The sequence below is a fragment of the Ovis aries genome, chromosome 23 (genome assembly GCF_016772045.2).
Source record: "Ovis aries strain OAR_USU_Benz2616 breed Rambouillet chromosome 23, ARS-UI_Ramb_v3.0, whole genome shotgun sequence".
In the NCBI taxonomy this organism is placed as follows: domain Eukaryota; kingdom Metazoa; phylum Chordata; class Mammalia; order Artiodactyla; family Bovidae; genus Ovis; species Ovis aries.
This window is the reverse complement of record NC_056076.1, coordinates 41450270-41468448: the sequence shown is the minus strand read 5'-3', so window position 1 is coordinate 41468448 and position 18179 is coordinate 41450270. Positions and strand designations below refer to the sequence as shown.

The 18179-nt window shown below is 48.4% G+C and overlaps 1 protein-coding gene across 12 annotated transcripts in view; it reads right to left on the bottom strand.

The window, feature by feature from the left end:
• PTPRM (protein tyrosine phosphatase receptor type M) overlaps positions 1-18179 on the bottom strand; it is a 656058-nt gene that overhangs the window by 22891 nt on the left and 614988 nt on the right. For 7 of the 12 annotated variants that reach the window (XM_042239325.2, XM_042239326.2, XM_060405465.1 and 4 more), the window contains 7 exons: positions 10478-10594; positions 9754-9804; positions 5106-5260; positions 4738-4873; positions 3141-3290; positions 2025-2198; positions 893-1024 (listed from right to left, as the gene is read on the bottom strand). In XM_042239325.2, the coding sequence (XP_042095259.1) occupies positions 893-1024; positions 2025-2198; positions 3141-3290; positions 4738-4873; positions 5106-5260; positions 9754-9804; positions 10478-10594 (915 nt within the window). The remainder of the gene's footprint in view (positions 1-892; positions 1025-2024; positions 2199-3140; positions 3291-4737; positions 4874-5105; positions 5261-9753; positions 9805-10477; positions 10595-18179) is intronic. The other 5 variants (XM_042239328.2, XM_042239330.2, XM_060405466.1 and 2 more) reach the window with 1 other exon arrangement.

The following is an 18179-nucleotide window of genomic DNA, read 5'->3' as shown; positions in this document are numbered from 1 at the left end:
TTACTAATACGGAGTCACCGCCGCCCAGTTCTATCTCTCTATGTGTAAGAAGAGGAGCTACGAGCAAATCACATTCATCATTCTGAGTTTTCCTTATCTTCCAGTCTCGGTTTCATTTCTCTTTAATATATCTTTACCAAAGAGTTGACAAAAGTAATTGCTATCCCTTAGATATGAAAAAGCCTCCACTCTTTTCACCGTGCTAGGCCAACTGCCTCCAGGTGGGCCATGCCAGGAGGCTCGGAGACACTCCCAGCCCGGATCCGGGGCTGTGTCAGGGGCTGACGGCCTTTCTCATCATCTCTGGTTGGCTTGCTCTATGTCCTTCAGCCCCTGGTCAGTCCTGACTGCCTGTTACCCTGCATCTCTCTCCAGTCAGCATTTCCATCGAGAACAGCCCAGATGATGACCCTCTGTTTCCTCGTCACTCACACTGTCTCTGAGTTCAGCCCATCTTTTGTCTCAGACTATTTTCTGTTGCCATCCCTAATTACACCTGGTTTTTATTAATTTTTTGTGAAGTTTTTGTGTATGTGTGTGTGTGTGTGTGTGTGTAGACTATTTTTAAATTCTTCACTGAGGTGTTTTTTTTTTTTTTTTTACAATATTGCTTCTGTTTTATATTTTGTTTTTTTTCACCATGAGTCATGCAGGATCTGAGCTCCTCGACCAGGGATCGAACCCACAGCCCCTGCATTGGAAGGTGCAGTCTTAACCACTGGACTGCCAGGGAAGTCCCTTGTCTGGTTTGTAACACAGGCATCTTTGGCTCCCTGTCCTCACCTGGGGTTTGTAACCTGCTGCCAGGGGACTGCATTCTCGATGTCCAAACACAGAAAACACAGACCAGACCCTGGGCAGGGCCCTGGCAGCCGTAGTCCATGCATCTCACCTGGGCAGGGTCCACGTCGTTTAGCATCACCACAGACGTGCAGTGATAATCCAGGACCAGCCTCCAGAAGTCTTTCACCGTGTTTGGCAGAGGATGCTGGGTGACTATGAAAGCCGAGGGCTGTTTATAGCTCTGCAGACGCAAACAAGAGAGATCCAAATGGACCCGGGAGAACGTGACAGGAGGGAGCTAAGTTATTTTGTACACATGGGAGCTCGTGACACAAAACACTGAACATATTTAACAACTGTTGAATTCTATCACCATGGTCCATGCCAAAACAGGCCAAAAATAGACTCATCTGCAGAAAAATAATGCTACAAAGTCACCTCACTTTGATACTTAGAAAACTTAATAAGTATCTCCTACAATTTGTTTGGTATTTCTGGTAGAAAGGCAACGTCGACTCTACATACAACTAATTTAATGGAGAAAATTTAACTTTACTTTAAAATATGCATGATTAACATAGTTCCGTTTCTCCTAAAATCTGTGTGCTTATTGTTTAAATGTGTGAGATGGTGTTACTTATTCCTGCCATCCAAGGACACACACGCTTTTGACAGCTCTGCAGAGCATCAGACAAGCTTAAATACCTTTTTACCGATATCCCACCAATAGAATTAAAATTTCTGCATTAGCACCGAAAATCCCCATTCACTTTTCCCATCAATTGAATAGCAAATGCTCATTCAGTTAGAAGTAAATAGACTGACAGGAGGTAATGGGTTGTGTACTATCTGTGCTGACAGGCAATTTCTCCCCCATGTTAATTACTGCCTAAATCAGGAGGAATGGAAACTAAAATAATGCTGCAAACCATATTATCCCACTTCACTGCCTTCCTGACTTCATAGCTGTCTCTTGCTCTCTGGGCAGCAGGTTAAAAGACTGAAGTGCTCAGAGCACTGCCAACACACCCCTCATTTATCAGCCCTCCTGGACCAGGGTCTCCCAGAGACCAAGAATGTTGGTCCTGACACAGAAACAGATATGGAGGCAGAAGTGCACTTCGTTGAAAGCACAGTTCACGGCTTTAAGGGAACCAGGGAGAGGACCCAGGTGCTGCCCCTAGAGGAATATCCCCCCGTGTCCTGCCCAGGGAGGGGGTGCGGGGGTGGTGGGGGCTCACGTCCATGAGGGCCGCGTTGATGTAGTTGCTGCTCTCGCCATCGATGGTGATGAGAAAGGGCAGGCAGCGGTCCGGCGGCAGGATGTCCATGCAGCGGTTCTTCTCATGGTTACGGGGCAGGAGTGCGATGCTGCAGTCTTCCACACGCAGGGTCGGCGTCACCATGTTCAGGGTCTGGGGGACAGAGCAGGCACGCTTGGGAGGAGAACCCCGTTTTGTGTGCAGACCTCAAGGGACCCCCTGTGTCCTGTGGCTGAGGCCCCACTCCCCACTCCCTGGACTCCACTTACACAATGAGATTTTTATTTCTCTTTAGTCTTCAGGACTCTGTGCACAGGCAGAGCCCATCAGACACAAGGACTGCTGTGTGTATGCCAGATCAGGTGCCAATGAGTCCAGCTAGGACTGGACACTGGGGTTTGGAGGAAGAGGTTGGCAGGGGTCAGGCTGGAGTTAGATGTGGAGTCAGGTGCATTCAGATCCCAGGTGAGCATGAGAAATGGCACAGAGTACTTGGGGGGCACTAGTGGTAAAGAACCTGCCTGCGAATGCGTGAGACCTAACAGATGGGAGCTTGATCCTGGGCTGGGAAGATCCCCTGGAGGAAGGCAGGGCAACCCACTCCAATATCCTTGCCTGGAGAATCCTATGGACAGAGGAGCCTGGTGGGCTACAGTCCACGGGGTCACAAAGAGTCGGACACGACTGAACGACTTAGAACGCATGCACTCTTGCCAGCAAGCACCCTGAATGTGCCAGGCTTGGTCTAGCCTTCGGGGTTACACTGTGGGTTGGTCTGACATCTGCTCTCTGGGCAGGGGTAGGGGCGGGAAGGGCCTGGCTCTGCCAGACCAGTGGGTCCCGATGTGGGGATACTAGCTACATCAGCACGTGGTCTGGCTGTCAGGATGGTGTGTAGGGGGGCAGGGCTCAGGCATTCAGTGGGCAGTGGCCAGGGATGCCACTAAACACCTGACAGGACAGCCCCTCGGCCACAGACAACTGAGCCCCCAGCGCCAACAGTGCTGAGGCTGAGAGGGCTTAAGGGTTCTGGAGCTGACTCTGAGGTTCTTCTTAGGAGCAAGGTCATAGCCTTGTCCCTTTAGCACGACCTACCCGGAATTCCTCCTTGATCTGGCTCGAATTGGTCTGTGGGTCCAGCTTGTTCATGTCATAGTAGAGAGACCTGACCTGGGAAGCGGGCACTGAGGTGTCCCCGCAGAGACAGGCTTCCAGAATGGCATCATGGATGAACACGTACTGCTCCTGGGGAAGCAGAGAAACCAAGGTAACTCCCAGGAACCAGAGGAGGACGGGAGGTAGCCCCTCGAAGACCAGAGAACAGTGGTTCACCCGTCACAGAGTGCACCTTCCTTCCAGAGAGAAGGCCGGGGAGGGGACCTGGCCGCTCGGAGGGGGCTGTCCCAGGGCCAGTAATCCTGTCCCCCTCCAATGGAAGGGCAGGGCATTAGTGATTAGCCACATGTGGAGGACAGCGGGAGAAGAGGTAAGCAGGGGCTCAGTGCAGAAGGCTTCAACACACTGATGGAAACCACTCAGACGCTGGGGCTTCCCAGGTGGAGCTAGTGGTAGAGAAACTGTCTGTCAGTGCAGGAGACGTAAGAGATGTGGGTTCGATCTTTGGGTCAGGAAGGTCCCCTGGAGAAGGGAAGGCCACTGACTTCAGTATTCTTGCCTGGAGAATCCCATGGACAGAGGAGCTTGTTGGGCTACAGTTCATGGGGTTGGACACAACTAAAGCGACTTAACATGCACGCACATTAGTAAAAACATTAATTTCCTAGGAGCAGTGTGGAATACTTTTTCTCAAACACTTAAGTTCCGGAAACACCTTGAATTCTAACTTAGAGAAGTTCCAGAGTGCTTCCATAAAGTGGGCAAATTCCCATGATGCCAGGCCACTCACTGGACAGAATTTTTAAGGACAGTCAGAAGAGAAGGAAATGCACAGAGATTACCCTTAAAAATCACTCTGCAAATGCCTGCCTATTCTCAGCGGTGGTCTCGCTCTGGTTACCAGCTAGTTTAAAAGACACAATAAAAAGAAACAGTATTGAAATCCTGAAGGCTTCAAAGTGGAGCCTCGACCGGGACCCTGGACGCAGAAGCAAGGGGAAAGCTGGGCTTGGGGAGCAGATTCTATTACTTGGCAGACTCCTGACCTTTTTCATGTGTTTATGAGAGAAGAAAGAAAAGGAAGGAAGGAGGAGGGTGGGAAGAAAGGATGGCCACGTGCCTCGCCTTTTCTGCCGGGGGTTTCTGAAAACAGAACAGCAGCTTCTCTCCCCCCACCTCTTGGCCCTGGGGCGGGGCCAGCGGCGGGGCGGGGCCAGCGGCGGGGCGGGGCCAGCGGCGGGGCGGGGCCAGCGGCGGGGCGGGGCCAGCGGCGGGGCGTGGACCGGGGTGGGGGGGCGTGGACCGGGGTGGGGGGGGCGTGGACCGGGGGGGGGGGGCCGTGGACCGGGGGGGGGGGGCGTGGACCGGGGGGGGCGTGGACCGGGGTGGGGGGGGCGTGGACCGGGGTGGGGGGGGCGTGGACCGGGGTGGGGGTGGGGGTGGGGGTGGGGGTGAGGGTGGGGGTGGGGGGGTGAGGGTGGGGGGGTGAGGGTGGGGGTGGGGGGGTGAGGGTGGGGGTGGGGGCAGAAGGGGGGATGGGGGTGGGGGCAGACTGGGCGGGACTGGGGTTCAGTACCTCGGTCTGCACCATGTTCACCCTCCGAGACCGCAGCTCGCGCACGCAGTTGTAGATGTCCACCACCCCTTCCCGCTCGGCCATGTCCAGCATGATGTCAATGACGATGAAACAGCCGGTCCTGCCCGCACCAGCACTGCATGGAGAAGGGGGCTCAGTCAGCGGGGGCAGAAGGGACCCCCGCTGCTGCTTCCTCTTAGATCCTCGCTGGGGTGAAATTCACAGAACGTGGAATGACCACCAGAAGGTGTACAACTCAGCGGCGCCTGGCACCCTCGCAACGCGATCAACGCCTCTGTCGAGTTCCCAAACATTTCCATCACCCCAAGGGGACTCGCACCCGCTGCCCTCGCTTGGTCCCCACTCACCTGCAGTGCACCACCAACGGGCCTGCGTTGGGCGGGCTCTTGGATTTCACCTGCCGGACAAAGCCCAGCAGCCCAGTGGCGTGGTAGGGGACCCCATGGTCTGGCCAGCCCGTGAAGTGGAACTGTCTGATCTCTCGGATTTCGTGGACGCCTCGCTGCCAGGGGCCGGTCAGCACGGGAGAAAACACAGGGAAATAGACAATGAGGTGCCAGGAGGGCGCCGAGGACCCTCAGCGTCAGGGAACCTGGGGCTGGGTAACTGACTGCTGGGAAGAAAGTCATTCTCCAAGGTAACACAGACTCTGAGAGCTCATCACAGGGAGGAAGATGTTTGTAGGGGTGGAAGGGGAGGTGATTGGGAACATGTGAGTTTACAGGTGCAACAGTAGTGAGTGGATAGTGGTGGGTGCTGAGCCTCCTCGAGCCTCCTTTCTAAGCTGTAGGCTCTGTTAACAGTCTGTGTGTCACTCATATCCTATGGTGTGAGGAGCGGGCCCCGAGACACAGATTGGGGGCGGGAGGGGTCTAAGGGGTGTTTATGTCTCAAGACAAGCAGCCAAGATGCAGACCCCTGCTCAGCTCTTCCGTGTCCTGGTGCCATCTGTGCCGGGCACTTGGGCTGTGCACATGCCTATGTGTACAGGAAGCCTCCTGGAAGAAGGACTGCTTCCATCCAGACAGGCCAGAGGACCACTTTTTATTGGAATTAAGTTTGTTAAGCTTCTCTTTCTAACTGGGGTAAACACTGAACCCATGCATCTGGTCACCAACAATCATATGCAAACACGGCTCTTCAGGTCTGACTCCAGGGCCTAGAGTGGCAGAGGTGTCTTCAGTGGTTGGCTTTCAGGAGGTAAGGCATGTCAGCAAATACGAACCATGGAAAGCAAGAGGTATTTTTGCTGGAATTCTATGTTAGATCAGTAAACTGAAGAAGGAGGGTGGTCCACCATACAACTGAAGGGGAGGCAGAAGGAAACAGACTTTAACCAATTTTTTTTTTTAAATTTACTTTTGTTTTGAGAATAACTAAGTTGATTTATGGGCTTCCCTGATGGCTCAGGGAATCTGAGCTGCCAAAGAAGGAGACATGGGTTCCATCTCTGGATTCAGGAAGATCTCCTGGAGAAGGAAATGGTAACCCACTCCAGTATTCTTGCCTAGAGACTACCATGGACAGAAAGCATGGGGTTGCAAAGAGTTGGATATGACTGAGCAACTAAGTACGTTAAATTGATTTTTATCCATTTTTTTCTTCCTATGAATCTATGCAGGAAGACTGTGTTTTAAAACAAGAGCCTGTTTTGAAAACAATTACTTCCAGAATAAAGGCTGGAGGTAACCTGAGATAAAACTTGACTTTCCCCCTTCTCTCTTTCCAACACTGTTTCCTGGACACCATCTCTGTGTTAGGCCCTGGGTGTGGTCTTACTATCTCAACAAACTGTTCAGGAACCCTATGTTCACCATCAGTCACTGTTTGTGGAAACTTAGCCAGGAAGAAATTTATGTGCTTTGAAAGACCAGAAGAGGCAAACAACTATAGGTTCTAAAGATAAGAGTTGTTTGCTATCAGGGTGTTCATTTGTCTTGGTTTAATAACACAAAAGTGTGGAAGCTTCATTTCTCTTAGAAACTCATGCTGTTCTTTAGTAGGTTTAAGCATTAAGGAATTATGCCGTCAGGGATTCACAAAGGAAAATCAACACTGTCATCTGCTAAATACGCTCTGTGACCCCAGAGCAAGATTCCTAGGTGGTTAGGAGCCCACATTTCCTCTTGCTGAAACCATGATAACAGTTGGCCAAAGCCTCCATCAGAAGACAAATGGTGAGGCTGTGTCATCCCTGAGTGCTCCCCTGGATTTACCTAGGACGGCAGGGCAGGGGTAGTCCCAGGAAAGGGAAAAGCCTATAATAAATATTTCTTCATTCCAAAGAGGACAAGCGAGCACTTATGTCTTCAATACACTGTTAATTTTAATTTTTTTTGAGCACTTCTTTTTCTATGTTTCAGATCTAGCATCCCCAAATTCTGAACTCCATCTATCATGGGGTGGGGAAGGGCCATCCAACTGATGTAAGGCTCATTCTCTCAGCAGGGTAAATGTCAGCATCTGGGATGCAGCAAACCTCTTTCCAAAATAAACCTTGCTCTCTAACGTGCTCACTACTTATGAGACGAGCAATGGAGTGGCTTCTGAGTTACTTCTCACTCTTGTTCACGGACACAGCAGTTCCCTCTTTTGCTGTTTTGTAGTATATTTGGGGGGATAGATCATAGATGTGATTGGTGATCACAGCCCCAACACGTTGCAAGTTGATATCAAGTATATTTTTGTTTTTCATTAACAAGATTTTGTTGTTGTTGTTCAGTTACTAAGTCGTGTCTGACTCTGCGACCCCATGAACTGTAGCATGTCAGGCTCCACTGTCCTCTACTGTCTCCCGGAGTTTGCTCAATAAGACTTTATGTGATATAAATCAGTATCATCATTATATATATAAATTGTAATAAATATTAATGCTATATAAAGGTGTCTGTATAGCCAAAGCTATGGTCTTTCCAGTAGTCATGTATGGATGTGAGAACTGGACCACAAAGAAGGCTGAGTGCCAAAGAGTTGATGCTTTCGAACTATGGTGCTGGAGAAGACTCTTGAAAGTCCCTTGGGAAACAAGGAGATCAAACCAGTCAATCCTAAAGGAAATCAACCCTGAATATTCATTGGAAGGACTGATACTGAAGCTGAAGCTCCGATACTTTGGCCACCTTAGGTGAAGAGCCAACTCATGGGAAAAGACCCTGATGCTGGGAAAGATTGAGGGCAAGAGGAGAAGGGGGCAACAGAGGATGAGATGGTAGGATGGCATCACTGACTCAATGGACATGAGTTTGAGCAAGCTCCAGAAGATAGTGAGGGATAGGAAAGTCTGCTGCAGTCCGTGGGGTCACAAAGAATTGGACACGACTTAGTCACTGAACAACAACAACAAAAGGTGTGATATTTACTTCATTCTCCTTATACTATAATGGGAAGAAAGATGCCTAGTAGAGCCTAACGCAGAGAGGGTGCTTGATAATTAAGTGTGGGATGATGAATCCCTAGGTGCATGTTCTTTCTGACAGGTTTCAGGCCATATTCCTGCTTTTCTGAGCCCTAGGCACCTCCTTGCAGAGGGAATTTGGTGTCTGTAGCCAGCTTCCTTGCTGCCAGCATCAGCGAGGATACATTCCCCCGACAACTTAGATCCACAGAAGCTTTTCAGCTGTCTTCCTCCAGCCAGGATGGGCACTTTGTCATTTAACATCTGTTCAGCTCCGGGTCATCAGCCTCATGGGAAAGGAGAGAGGACCGCCCCATGTAAAACAGGCATTGATCAGTTTCAAATTGCAAACCTTCCTGCTTGTTTGCAGAATGAAGCCCAAACCTATTTTTCACCTTTAGGTCCCTTGATGTAAATCCTCTCAAAACAGAATCAGAACTGCAGGACTCTCAAAGCACACACTTCACTTGGCTGTTTCTCTCTCTGTTTTTTTTTTTTTTTTTTTTTTTTAAGTTTCCTTTCTAATGAGGAAGTTTAAAACCTACAAGAAGTGCTCCGCAGAAGTACTAACGATTTGTTTTCCTTAAAGATTCCAATTGCCTGGTTAGAAAATCACTAACATGTCATTCTGATTTCCCCAAATGCCTTAACAAGCTCCTCATCCTTCCTTTCCTTCCACCAGCTCTTTGCTGGCTGTCTTAGGACTAAAATACCTGGGTGTTTCAGAAACATTTTTGGGCAGCTGGGGATAGAGAACACTAAGAGGTTAAAAAAAGAGCAAAGAAACAAACAAATCCTTCCTTTAGCCACTGAGATGCATTTTCAGCTTATTAGAGAGCTGACTATTGTTCAAAGAAATCCATGTTTAAGTGATGGCTTTCGGATGATTTTTTTTTTTAAGAAAAAAATATTCGGGGTCTTTTATCACTATCTGTTTTAATACAATTATTCATGAGTGCTCTTGCCAAGAGCCATACAAAAATCCTCCATATGCTTTTCTTTTTTTCCTTCCTGATTCTGCCTAAAAAGGAAAAAAAAAAAAAACTGACATCAAAGTGTGAGGTTCAGAACTTAAAGAATTGAGTCAACCAGAACTCCACATTCTTTGAAGTCTTCAAGCCTCCTGTCTGCTTATTAAAAAAGACAGGCTAAGGGAAAAAAATGTTAAATAGTATGAGAAACAGATTAAAATAAACGAAAGTCTCTTCAGCCTTGTGATTCTATGACAAATAGGGTTTTGAAAGTCAGGAGAGGTGTTCAAAACATCGGGGTAAATGAGCCAGGAAGCAAACGCTGCCATTTCTTCATTTCCCACAACTGGTCTTGTTAGTCTGGAGACTGCATTGAGATGCAGGGGGAATAAGGGCTGGAACCAACTGCCCAGAGGTTCACTTACAACCCTGGGGTCTCTAAGGGAACCCACCACTGGGAAACTTGTGCCAGCATCGCTAAGCGCAGTGTAGGGCTCAGCTGCAGAGAATCAGCTCTGGACAGAAGTCTGGGGACTCCAGAGACAACGCCAGGGGTCCCCTTCTTGGAGGACAGCAAGGCAGAGAACTCGCCGGACACATCATCTCCACTCCCCGCCCCCCGCAGCCTACCTGTGACACTTCTCGGGACGGACTGCAGTGTGCTTCTCCTCCGGGCCCTCCCTATGTCGGCAGAAAGAGGGGGGTAAGGAGATTCCCTGTTATGCTCAGAGCAGCAGCCCCATCCATGCGCATGGGATGAGCATTTGGGACGCCGCGCCCGCAGGGACCGAGGGCTGAAACCAGCATGGGAGTGAGTGAATGGAGAAGCTGGTTCATGCAGAAGCGTCCTGCGTCTACTTATGTATGTTTCCAGGTAGACGCTTCCACCTGGAAAGTCCATCATCTGCATGAAACCACAGGCTGAGAAAGGCTTGAGGACGTGAAGGGCATCCAGGAGGAGTTAGAACCCGTGTCTCCACACTGATGCTAACTCAGTACCGGGGAACCCACATGGACATACAGCATGAAGGACATTTATCAACTGCCTCTGAACAAGGACAGAGAGACGGGCTGAACAATACTAACCAGGTTGAAAAGAAAAAGGAAGTGGACAGCTAGGTGTATCTTTTGGATTAGCAGCAAAATACATATTCCTATGAAATGGGAATGATTTGCTTCAAAGATGGCAGTGAGGTGCTGCAGGACCAGAGGGTAGGGTGCAGTCCTGAGTCATCACTGGCTACAGACTACCTGCGTTCAGGTGAGACCACGGATGAATTATCCCGGATAAGTTAATGAGGCTGGTATCACTAATGTCTGACTGTAGCTTTTCAAAAATAGTGTGAAAGCTTACCTTTTCAACAGCAAATGTTCTTATCACGTATTCTGCCAGTAGCTCTGTTTCTATTAGGGTAACTTTAATGTCTTTATAGATCTCCGTGTCATCTGGCCAGTATTTGCAGCATTTGACCTTTAGAAAACACAAAGGAAATGAGGCTAAAGTGGGGTTTTTTTTTTTTTTTTTTTGGAGTTCTCTAAATGATGGGTCACAGTATAATTTATAGGATACAATTTGTGCACAAAATCAGAAATATAGCTTAACTTTTTTCTTTTTAGGTCACCTGTATATTTTTTTCTCTCCCCAGAATAAAACACAGTTTGAGTCATGGGAGGAATAAAACCTAGGAAAATGGTCTAAAGTTAACAGATTGTATTTATACTACAAATATCCCAGTTACAGTAACCATTCATTTCTTGTCTATTTCTACTCAGGAGTGGCCTGGAAAAATAAACTACAAAAGGTGGCTTGCAATATTTTAGCTCCTCTGAACTTTAAATTTCTTCTAGTTTCAGAAATTGATGGAACATTTTGGAGGAGGACCGAGCAGGAAATTGGAGCCAAAAGTCAAGATTAGAGATTTTTTTTTTTTTCTGAAGAAGGCAATAGCTATGTGTTTTTCTCAAGTTACAATTACAGATTCATTTTTTTGTCTAAGTAAATTCAGTGTACAAAACCTGGTGAACTCTCCGTGTTAATGATTTCTTCAGTCACCCTAGCACAAAACCTGGAGATCCTTCTCCAAAACCCAACCAAGTGCCAAGTCGAGCAAGCAGTTGAAACAGCTTTCAAATATGTTTTCCAGCTTTTTATTCCCTCTGCCACCATCTTCCTTAAGGCTCTGCTAACTTCCTATGTGGACATCCCTTCTTAAGAAGCTGCAAAAACCCTTCCAAGTGTGGTCCCCCTGGCACTGACTTGCTCTGCTCAGTAAACTTCTATTTCCAATGACTGCCCATGAAATTAAAGGGAAATTAACTTTGGCCTGGCACGTAGAGGTCTTTTTTGTACTTGGCTGCAACTAGACTAGCATCTTCATCCTTATATTTTTATTACCCTTCTTTCGACCACATGTATTTTATGTTCAGAGACAAGTGGTCTGCCTGATTCCCCAGCAGACTTCACGGTTCAGACTCCTACTCAGGCCCCTCCCAGTCACACAATTTGTCCAGCTGAACATTTCATCTGTTCTTTGCAGAGCATTTCAAGTGCCACACCCCCAAAGTCTTTCCTCCATGGATGTGAGCTCTCTGTTGATGGTCTGATAGGATGTGCCAGTTCTTTTGCGATGACACCAGGTGATGGCCTGCTTATTACCTGCAGGCAAGCAGAGGGCTTTCTATTGCTTATTTCTGCCCCTGGGGTCCAGAAGAGTGGTCATTAGGAGAAAGGAAGCCTCCTTCCAAAGAGATGCTTGTGGGCAGCCTTCTTTGAGCAGAGGCACCTGGCTGGGCGGGCCCAGAAGCAGCGGCCGAGCCATTCTGCATCCCGCCCTCCCATCTCATCTCCCCAAATATCCTGAAATGGCTTGTCACATCTGTTTCCAGCCTACTCAAAAGCTTTCTAAATTGGGTTCACTTTAGTATCTTTTTAACTGCTTGGACTTGTGTCAAGAGGAAAGTATGTTTTCTTCTGGATGCAGGCTCTCCAGTCAGAGGAGTCCGGGCTTGAGTTGCCTCCTGGCCTCTATGTTCTGCAGACATGGATGTTTAGACCAGTGGTTACCGGGTGTCTGTTGGAGCCCAGGCATGGCAGAACCAGACGCTCCTCTCCTCTGACCATGCTGCCCCGCTGCAGCCCAGTGCTCCCCGCACGGCCTCACCACCTAAGGCACCAGACCTTCAGCCCAGAATGGCAGTTACCCGGCGTCTCAGTGCCGCTTCCATCCAGCCATCACTTGGGCACCCCATGGCAGAGGTTGCTGCCTGCCTGTCATTGTGGAGGGTGGCGGGGGTGCATGATGGGCTCCTCTCTCCAACGGGGCATGGTTGCTGGCTTTAAAATTCACAAATGTGAAACAGTACAGGAAGCAGAATAACTCTTGGATTTCTAACTGCCTTCACAAAGGGTCATTTTTAGCCAGCAGCCCAAATGATCCCATGTACAATAAAGTCAGACCCCCGGACACTCGGGCTGCTCCAGGTTGGCCACACATTACTGTGACCTTCACGGCGTCTTTGGAAGAGGGCATGGCAACCCAGTCCAGTATTCTTGCTTGGGGAATCCCAAGGACAGAGGAGACTGGCGGGGTTGCAAAGAGTTGGGCATGACTGAGCACGCTTGCATACATGCAGGAATTAGGAAAGGGTCCTGTGAGGTGGGGGTGGGGAGAGCTTCACACCCAGTAGAGCTGAGAGGAACCACAGAGACAGTTTCCAAACACTCCTCTTCCAGAGTATCACGACTGTCAGACCCAGCTCTTCCTGCCTGGACTCTGCTTTGAGACCCTGGGTTCTCATGACCGTGACCTCATCAGTGGCCAGCTCGAGGGGAGAGCCAGCAGGGGCCAGGGCTGGCCTACCCACCCCCCACTTCCTTCTCGCCCTGGCTTGTGTCCTGAAAGGAGGGAACGAGAGGCCGGCCCAGGAACTGAGAGGGACTCACTCCAGAGATGAGTGGATGGTGGCTCGAAGAGGCTGCGGACAGGTCCCAAGAGCAGAGCTCTTTGGAAGAGAAGCTCACGGTCAATTATCCTGTCTTCAGTCTCTCCAGGCCCGGCTTCAGGGACAGATACCGAACAGACAGCCCTGAAATGACTTTAGCTGCCTTGTCTCTTGGGGAGGGAGGGGGTGGGAGGGGGTAGGAGAGGAAGAGGCAGGAAGAAAAGACACTTCCGATGGCAGCATCCTCCATCCGTATCCCTGATCACAAGTGGCTCCGTTTCGTGGATGCTCCTGTATCACCAGCTCTTCGGGCAGCAGGACGGAGGCTGGGGCAGACTGTGAAGGTCTGTTTCTGTGCTCTGTGCTGGGCCAAGGACTCATTTTGCTAAAAAGCCTGTGATCATGGAGGATGAAGTCAGCCCTTCACTATGGCCACCACTGCCCCATCGAACAGATACAACCATCGAGGAGGCGGCAGGCAGGAAAAAACACAAAGGTGCTGGTACAAGTTTTGATCCATTAAGGGGTTTTCGGCAGACTCTTTCTAAAAAGATATCCAGAGAGAGTGACCACAGTTCTATGCACAGCTGTGTCAGGGGTCGGCAGGGCGTGGCTTTGCTGGGGACGCTGTTGGCAAGAGTGGAGACGTTGCAGGGAAGCACAGTGAGTGAAGAGCCCTGCTTAAGAGCCGCCTGCCAGTGAAGCTTCCAAGACAACAGGTCTATGGTGTGCAGGATTTTTTGTCTTCCACAGAGATCTCGCAGCAGTGAGAATATTCACTCAGTTAAATATCCAGATTTCTCTGGCCCTTGTGTGATGAAGTCAGATGGAGGTGCACTGGCATTTTTCTTGCTGACTTGTGGTGTTGCAGCCGATGATGTGTACCCCTGAGCCTTGGGTTTCTCATGCACAAAATGGGACTATGGCATTGTTTTCAGGGAGACTGTGGAGAGTAAGGGAGACAGTCTGTATAAAACAGTACCTGGCCTGTCCCAGGTTCCCAGCTCCTCCCTCCGACACCTGCCACATTCGGCCCTGCCCTCTCCTTTGGGCAGCACGTCTGAAGCCTGCTCTAACGGCTGGAGGTCTGGATGGTGTGAATCTGGGGGAATCACTTCATGGCACCAGCAAGTCCCTCTTCAGGCTCCTGCCTCAACCTCCTCCTGCAGGGCTTCTGGTTTTCTCTCTGGTCTTCCATTAGCATCTCTCAATGAATGGATATACAATACTTAGAATACACACAACGTCACATCTCTATCCGTAACATTTCTTTTCATCTGCTGTAAAGAAACTTGTGGCCCGATGCCTCCTGTGGAATGCCAAGTGTCATCTTGCAGACCTCCCTAGTAAATGTCCTGTTTCTTTTCTCTCCTACCTAACTAGATGACAAACCATCAGCACTTTGAAGAAACACATATACCCAGGCTGCTTGTTCCTCACCTTGTTCAACAGATTGTACTTGACTTTTAGCCATTCTTGAAATTTAAATCATTCTGCAGAAGGATGGAGACTTGCTGCCACCAAGGACAATGATTAGCATGTGTCCCTCTCTTGGGGCCTCCATTCTTCAGTTGTAAAATGGGATAGTGCAGACCTTTCCTGTTTTCCTAGTTTTATGTTAAAGTTACAGAGGAAGGCAAGGCTTGAATCAGCTACATTGATATGATGGTTGATGGTGGATCAAAATGCAGAGGAATACTTACTGAATGAGTATAAGCTCATCCAAGGTTAAGGTTATCTTTACTCAGGTCACAAAATGTCAATCTTAAATACCCAATTCATTAAAAAAAAAAAAGATTGATGAAAGGCAATCATGAGAGTTCAAGACAGAAAAATTTCAGTAATGCCTACAAAAATAATTTCTCTTCCCTTTCACGTACGAACTGGATGTCTTGGAACAACTTAAGAGATTCTGTAAAAAAATTATTATTTTGTACTGCTACATATTACCTATGTTATTATTATTTTTTTAACTATTAAACTATTTCCACATGTTATTAAGGGGAAAATCTTTCCTCTCTCTTACTTCTTCCATTGGTCTTGGATCTGGGGGGGTTTTGTAGAAAAGCAAGTGTTCTTTGTATTAAGGCTCCAGGTGCATTTGGAACCTTAATACATCTTCCTTGTAGGTGAAGAAGGGAAAGTGTTAGTCGCTCAGTCATGTCCGACTCTTTGTGACTCCATGGACTATAGCCCGACAGGCTCCTCTGTCTATGGGATTCTCCAGGCAAGAATACTGGGATGGGTAGCCATTCCCTTCTCCAGGGGATCTTCCCAACCCAGGGATCAACCCTGGCTCTCCTGCATTGGCAGGTGGATTCTTTACCATCTGAGCCACCAGGGACGCCCATCTTGTATGTGAATTAGAGCTCATTCTGACATCCAGTGTTCATCTTTAACTTTTTTCTTTTGTTACTCTTTTAGTGACAAACGTGAAAGGAATTACAAGACAATCTCTTTGGGAAGATGATAATCTTTACAGCATCCATCAGTTCCCTTGCATCCCTTATATATTGATGAGGGTGAGCATCTCTGGTTCCTGCTTCTCTTGGCTCCAAGACCCTTTACCACCTGTTATAAGAACTATTCAGGGCAGCTCAACAATCATCTTCCTACATGACTCCAAGACCTCATTTGGATTTTTAATAAACAGTTACATCCTAATGAAGTCTTCATCAAACTGACTAAATATGTTTAGAAATCATTAGCTTAAATTACCAGTGCAAAAAAGAACCTCCTTTGGGAGAGCCCCAGACTGGGTTCCCAGACTTTTGGCAGATGAATTAGTACAACAACACAGCGGAGTCGGTGGGAGTTCCTGGGAACCAGACGTTGGATAAAGAGCTCAGGGTCCCTCCGGTGGGTTCATTAAAGAGGGAAAACAACCACAACACACCCGACGCAATTTACATGCCAGGTGTGCGGCTGTCGGCAGGTGCCAAGGAAACTGACAAGGGTCCCTTCCCACAACACATGGGCTGCGGGGGATGCGCTGGGGCGACCAGGAAGCCTTAGATAATGACGGGTCCTGGCAGGTGTATGGGGGGAGCCCTGCAGGAGGGAAGTGTGGTTTCTGAGTCCTCTACACAGGTGCTGGGACTGGAGGCCTCCCAGAGGCTCCAACAGGGGCAATTACAGCAGCCTAATGCAGGGCGCTTCGGGGCAGAGATCCGGGGAAAGCTGCCGGGCTCTGACTTAATGAATCAAGCCTGTGTAAACAAACAGCGTTGGCCTGGCTCATGCCTGATTCATGAAGCACCCGCTGTGTGCAGTCAACATGGTAAGCAGCTAGTTGCTGCCCTTAAAAACCATGTCATTTTCATTTATTCAGTGGTTTGTCATCGCTGTTTCCAAGCGTGGAACGTGGACATGTCGTCTCTTGACAAATGTGCAGGATGAACAATGGGAAATGGCCTGGAATGAGGTCTGACCTTTTCCCGGAGGGCATGTGACCTCTTGTCAACACCCCCAGATCACACCAGACATTTCAAGGACAGACGCCATGAAGCACATCACTAATTGAATTCAGGCCAGTCCACGGGGCTGATGGTGGCAGGGGAAGACTCTTAGAGCTTACCACGTCCCTGCAAACTGGGTGAGGATCTGGAAGGATTTTTTTTTAAAAATAAGCTTACCAGACCTAAAATTCCTGAGTTTCTATGAGGCTGTGGGCTTCCATTTAAGGCTGAACTTGAACCCTGGCCCCTGATCTCCCCTTCAGCTGCACACTATTAGCTGAAGTGTCCACGGCTATTTGTCAGAAGGAATTGTTTCCATCAAAAATATCAACAGGGGCCACCTTGTATGGGACAAGTCCTGATAGAAGGAACAGAGGCCACCTATTTATTCCAAGGCAGGCAACTCAAGAGTGAAGCCTGCATCCCACTAAAAGGTGCCACATCCAATAGACAGTGGGCTCTAATGTCTGAGGCTTTTTCACTGGAATCATTTCATAGCACAGTCTTCCTTTGACAGCCAATGCTGTCCCGATTTTTCCTTAAAGAAAGAGGGTTTATCATATAAGAACAGCTCATGTCTAGTCACTGGGTCCTGAGACAGCATGAAATTTCAATTAAGCAAAAAATATGTGCATGCCTTTATTTTTAAAAAATCCAGTAGTAGTTGTTATTTTTAATAATTACTTACTTTTCAAAATAATTTATGTTGGGATTATTTTAAGTGAAGTCAAGTGAAGTTGCTCAGTCGTGTTCAACTCTTTGCGACCCCATGGACTGTAGCCTACTATACTCCTCTGTCCAAGGGATTTTCCAGGCAAGAGTACTGGAGTGTGTTGCCATTTCCTTCTCCAGAGGATTCTAAGTGAGCAAATATGTTGTTGTTCAGTCTCTAAGTCGTGTCTGACTCTTTGTCACCCCAGGGACTGCAGCACACCTGGCTTCCCTGCCCTTCACTAGCTCCTGGAGTTTGCTCAAACTCATGTCCATTGAGTCAGTGATGCTATCCAACCATCTCATCCTCTGTCGCCCTCTTCTCTTCCTGCCTTCAGTCTTTCCCAGCATCAGGGACTCTGCCAATGAGTTGGCTCTTCACATCAGGTGGCCAAAGTATTGGAGCTTCAGTTTCACCATCAGTCCTTCCAGGGATATTGAATATTCAGGGTTGATTTCCTTTAGGATTGATTGGTTTGATCTCCTTGCTATCCAAGGGACTCTCAAGAGTCTTCTTCAACACCACAGTACAAAAGCATCAATTGTTCAGCACGCAGCCTTCTTTATGGTCCAACTCTCACATCTACACATGACTACTGGAAAAACCATAGCTTTGAGTATACGTAAAATCTGGTAAATAACTCAATGAATATTGCTATCGGGAAAGCAAAGCAGAGTGAAGCAGTCTCCATATCTCTTCCTCCTCAACACATGAGGCAGTCAACACGTGTATGTGAGACGAGTGAGGACTCAGAATCAATCATACATTTCAGGGGAAGAAACAGGTAAAACGTTGAGCTTGGCTGTTTCACAGTGAACCTAGTGGATACCAATTGCTCTAGGTGGGGCAAATTCTCCTTCGTTAGCTTTGTTGGGCATTTCCTCAGCTCCAGGAGGGACAGACCACAAATTTATAATGCTGTCTCCTCCCTGAAAGGAGTTTGC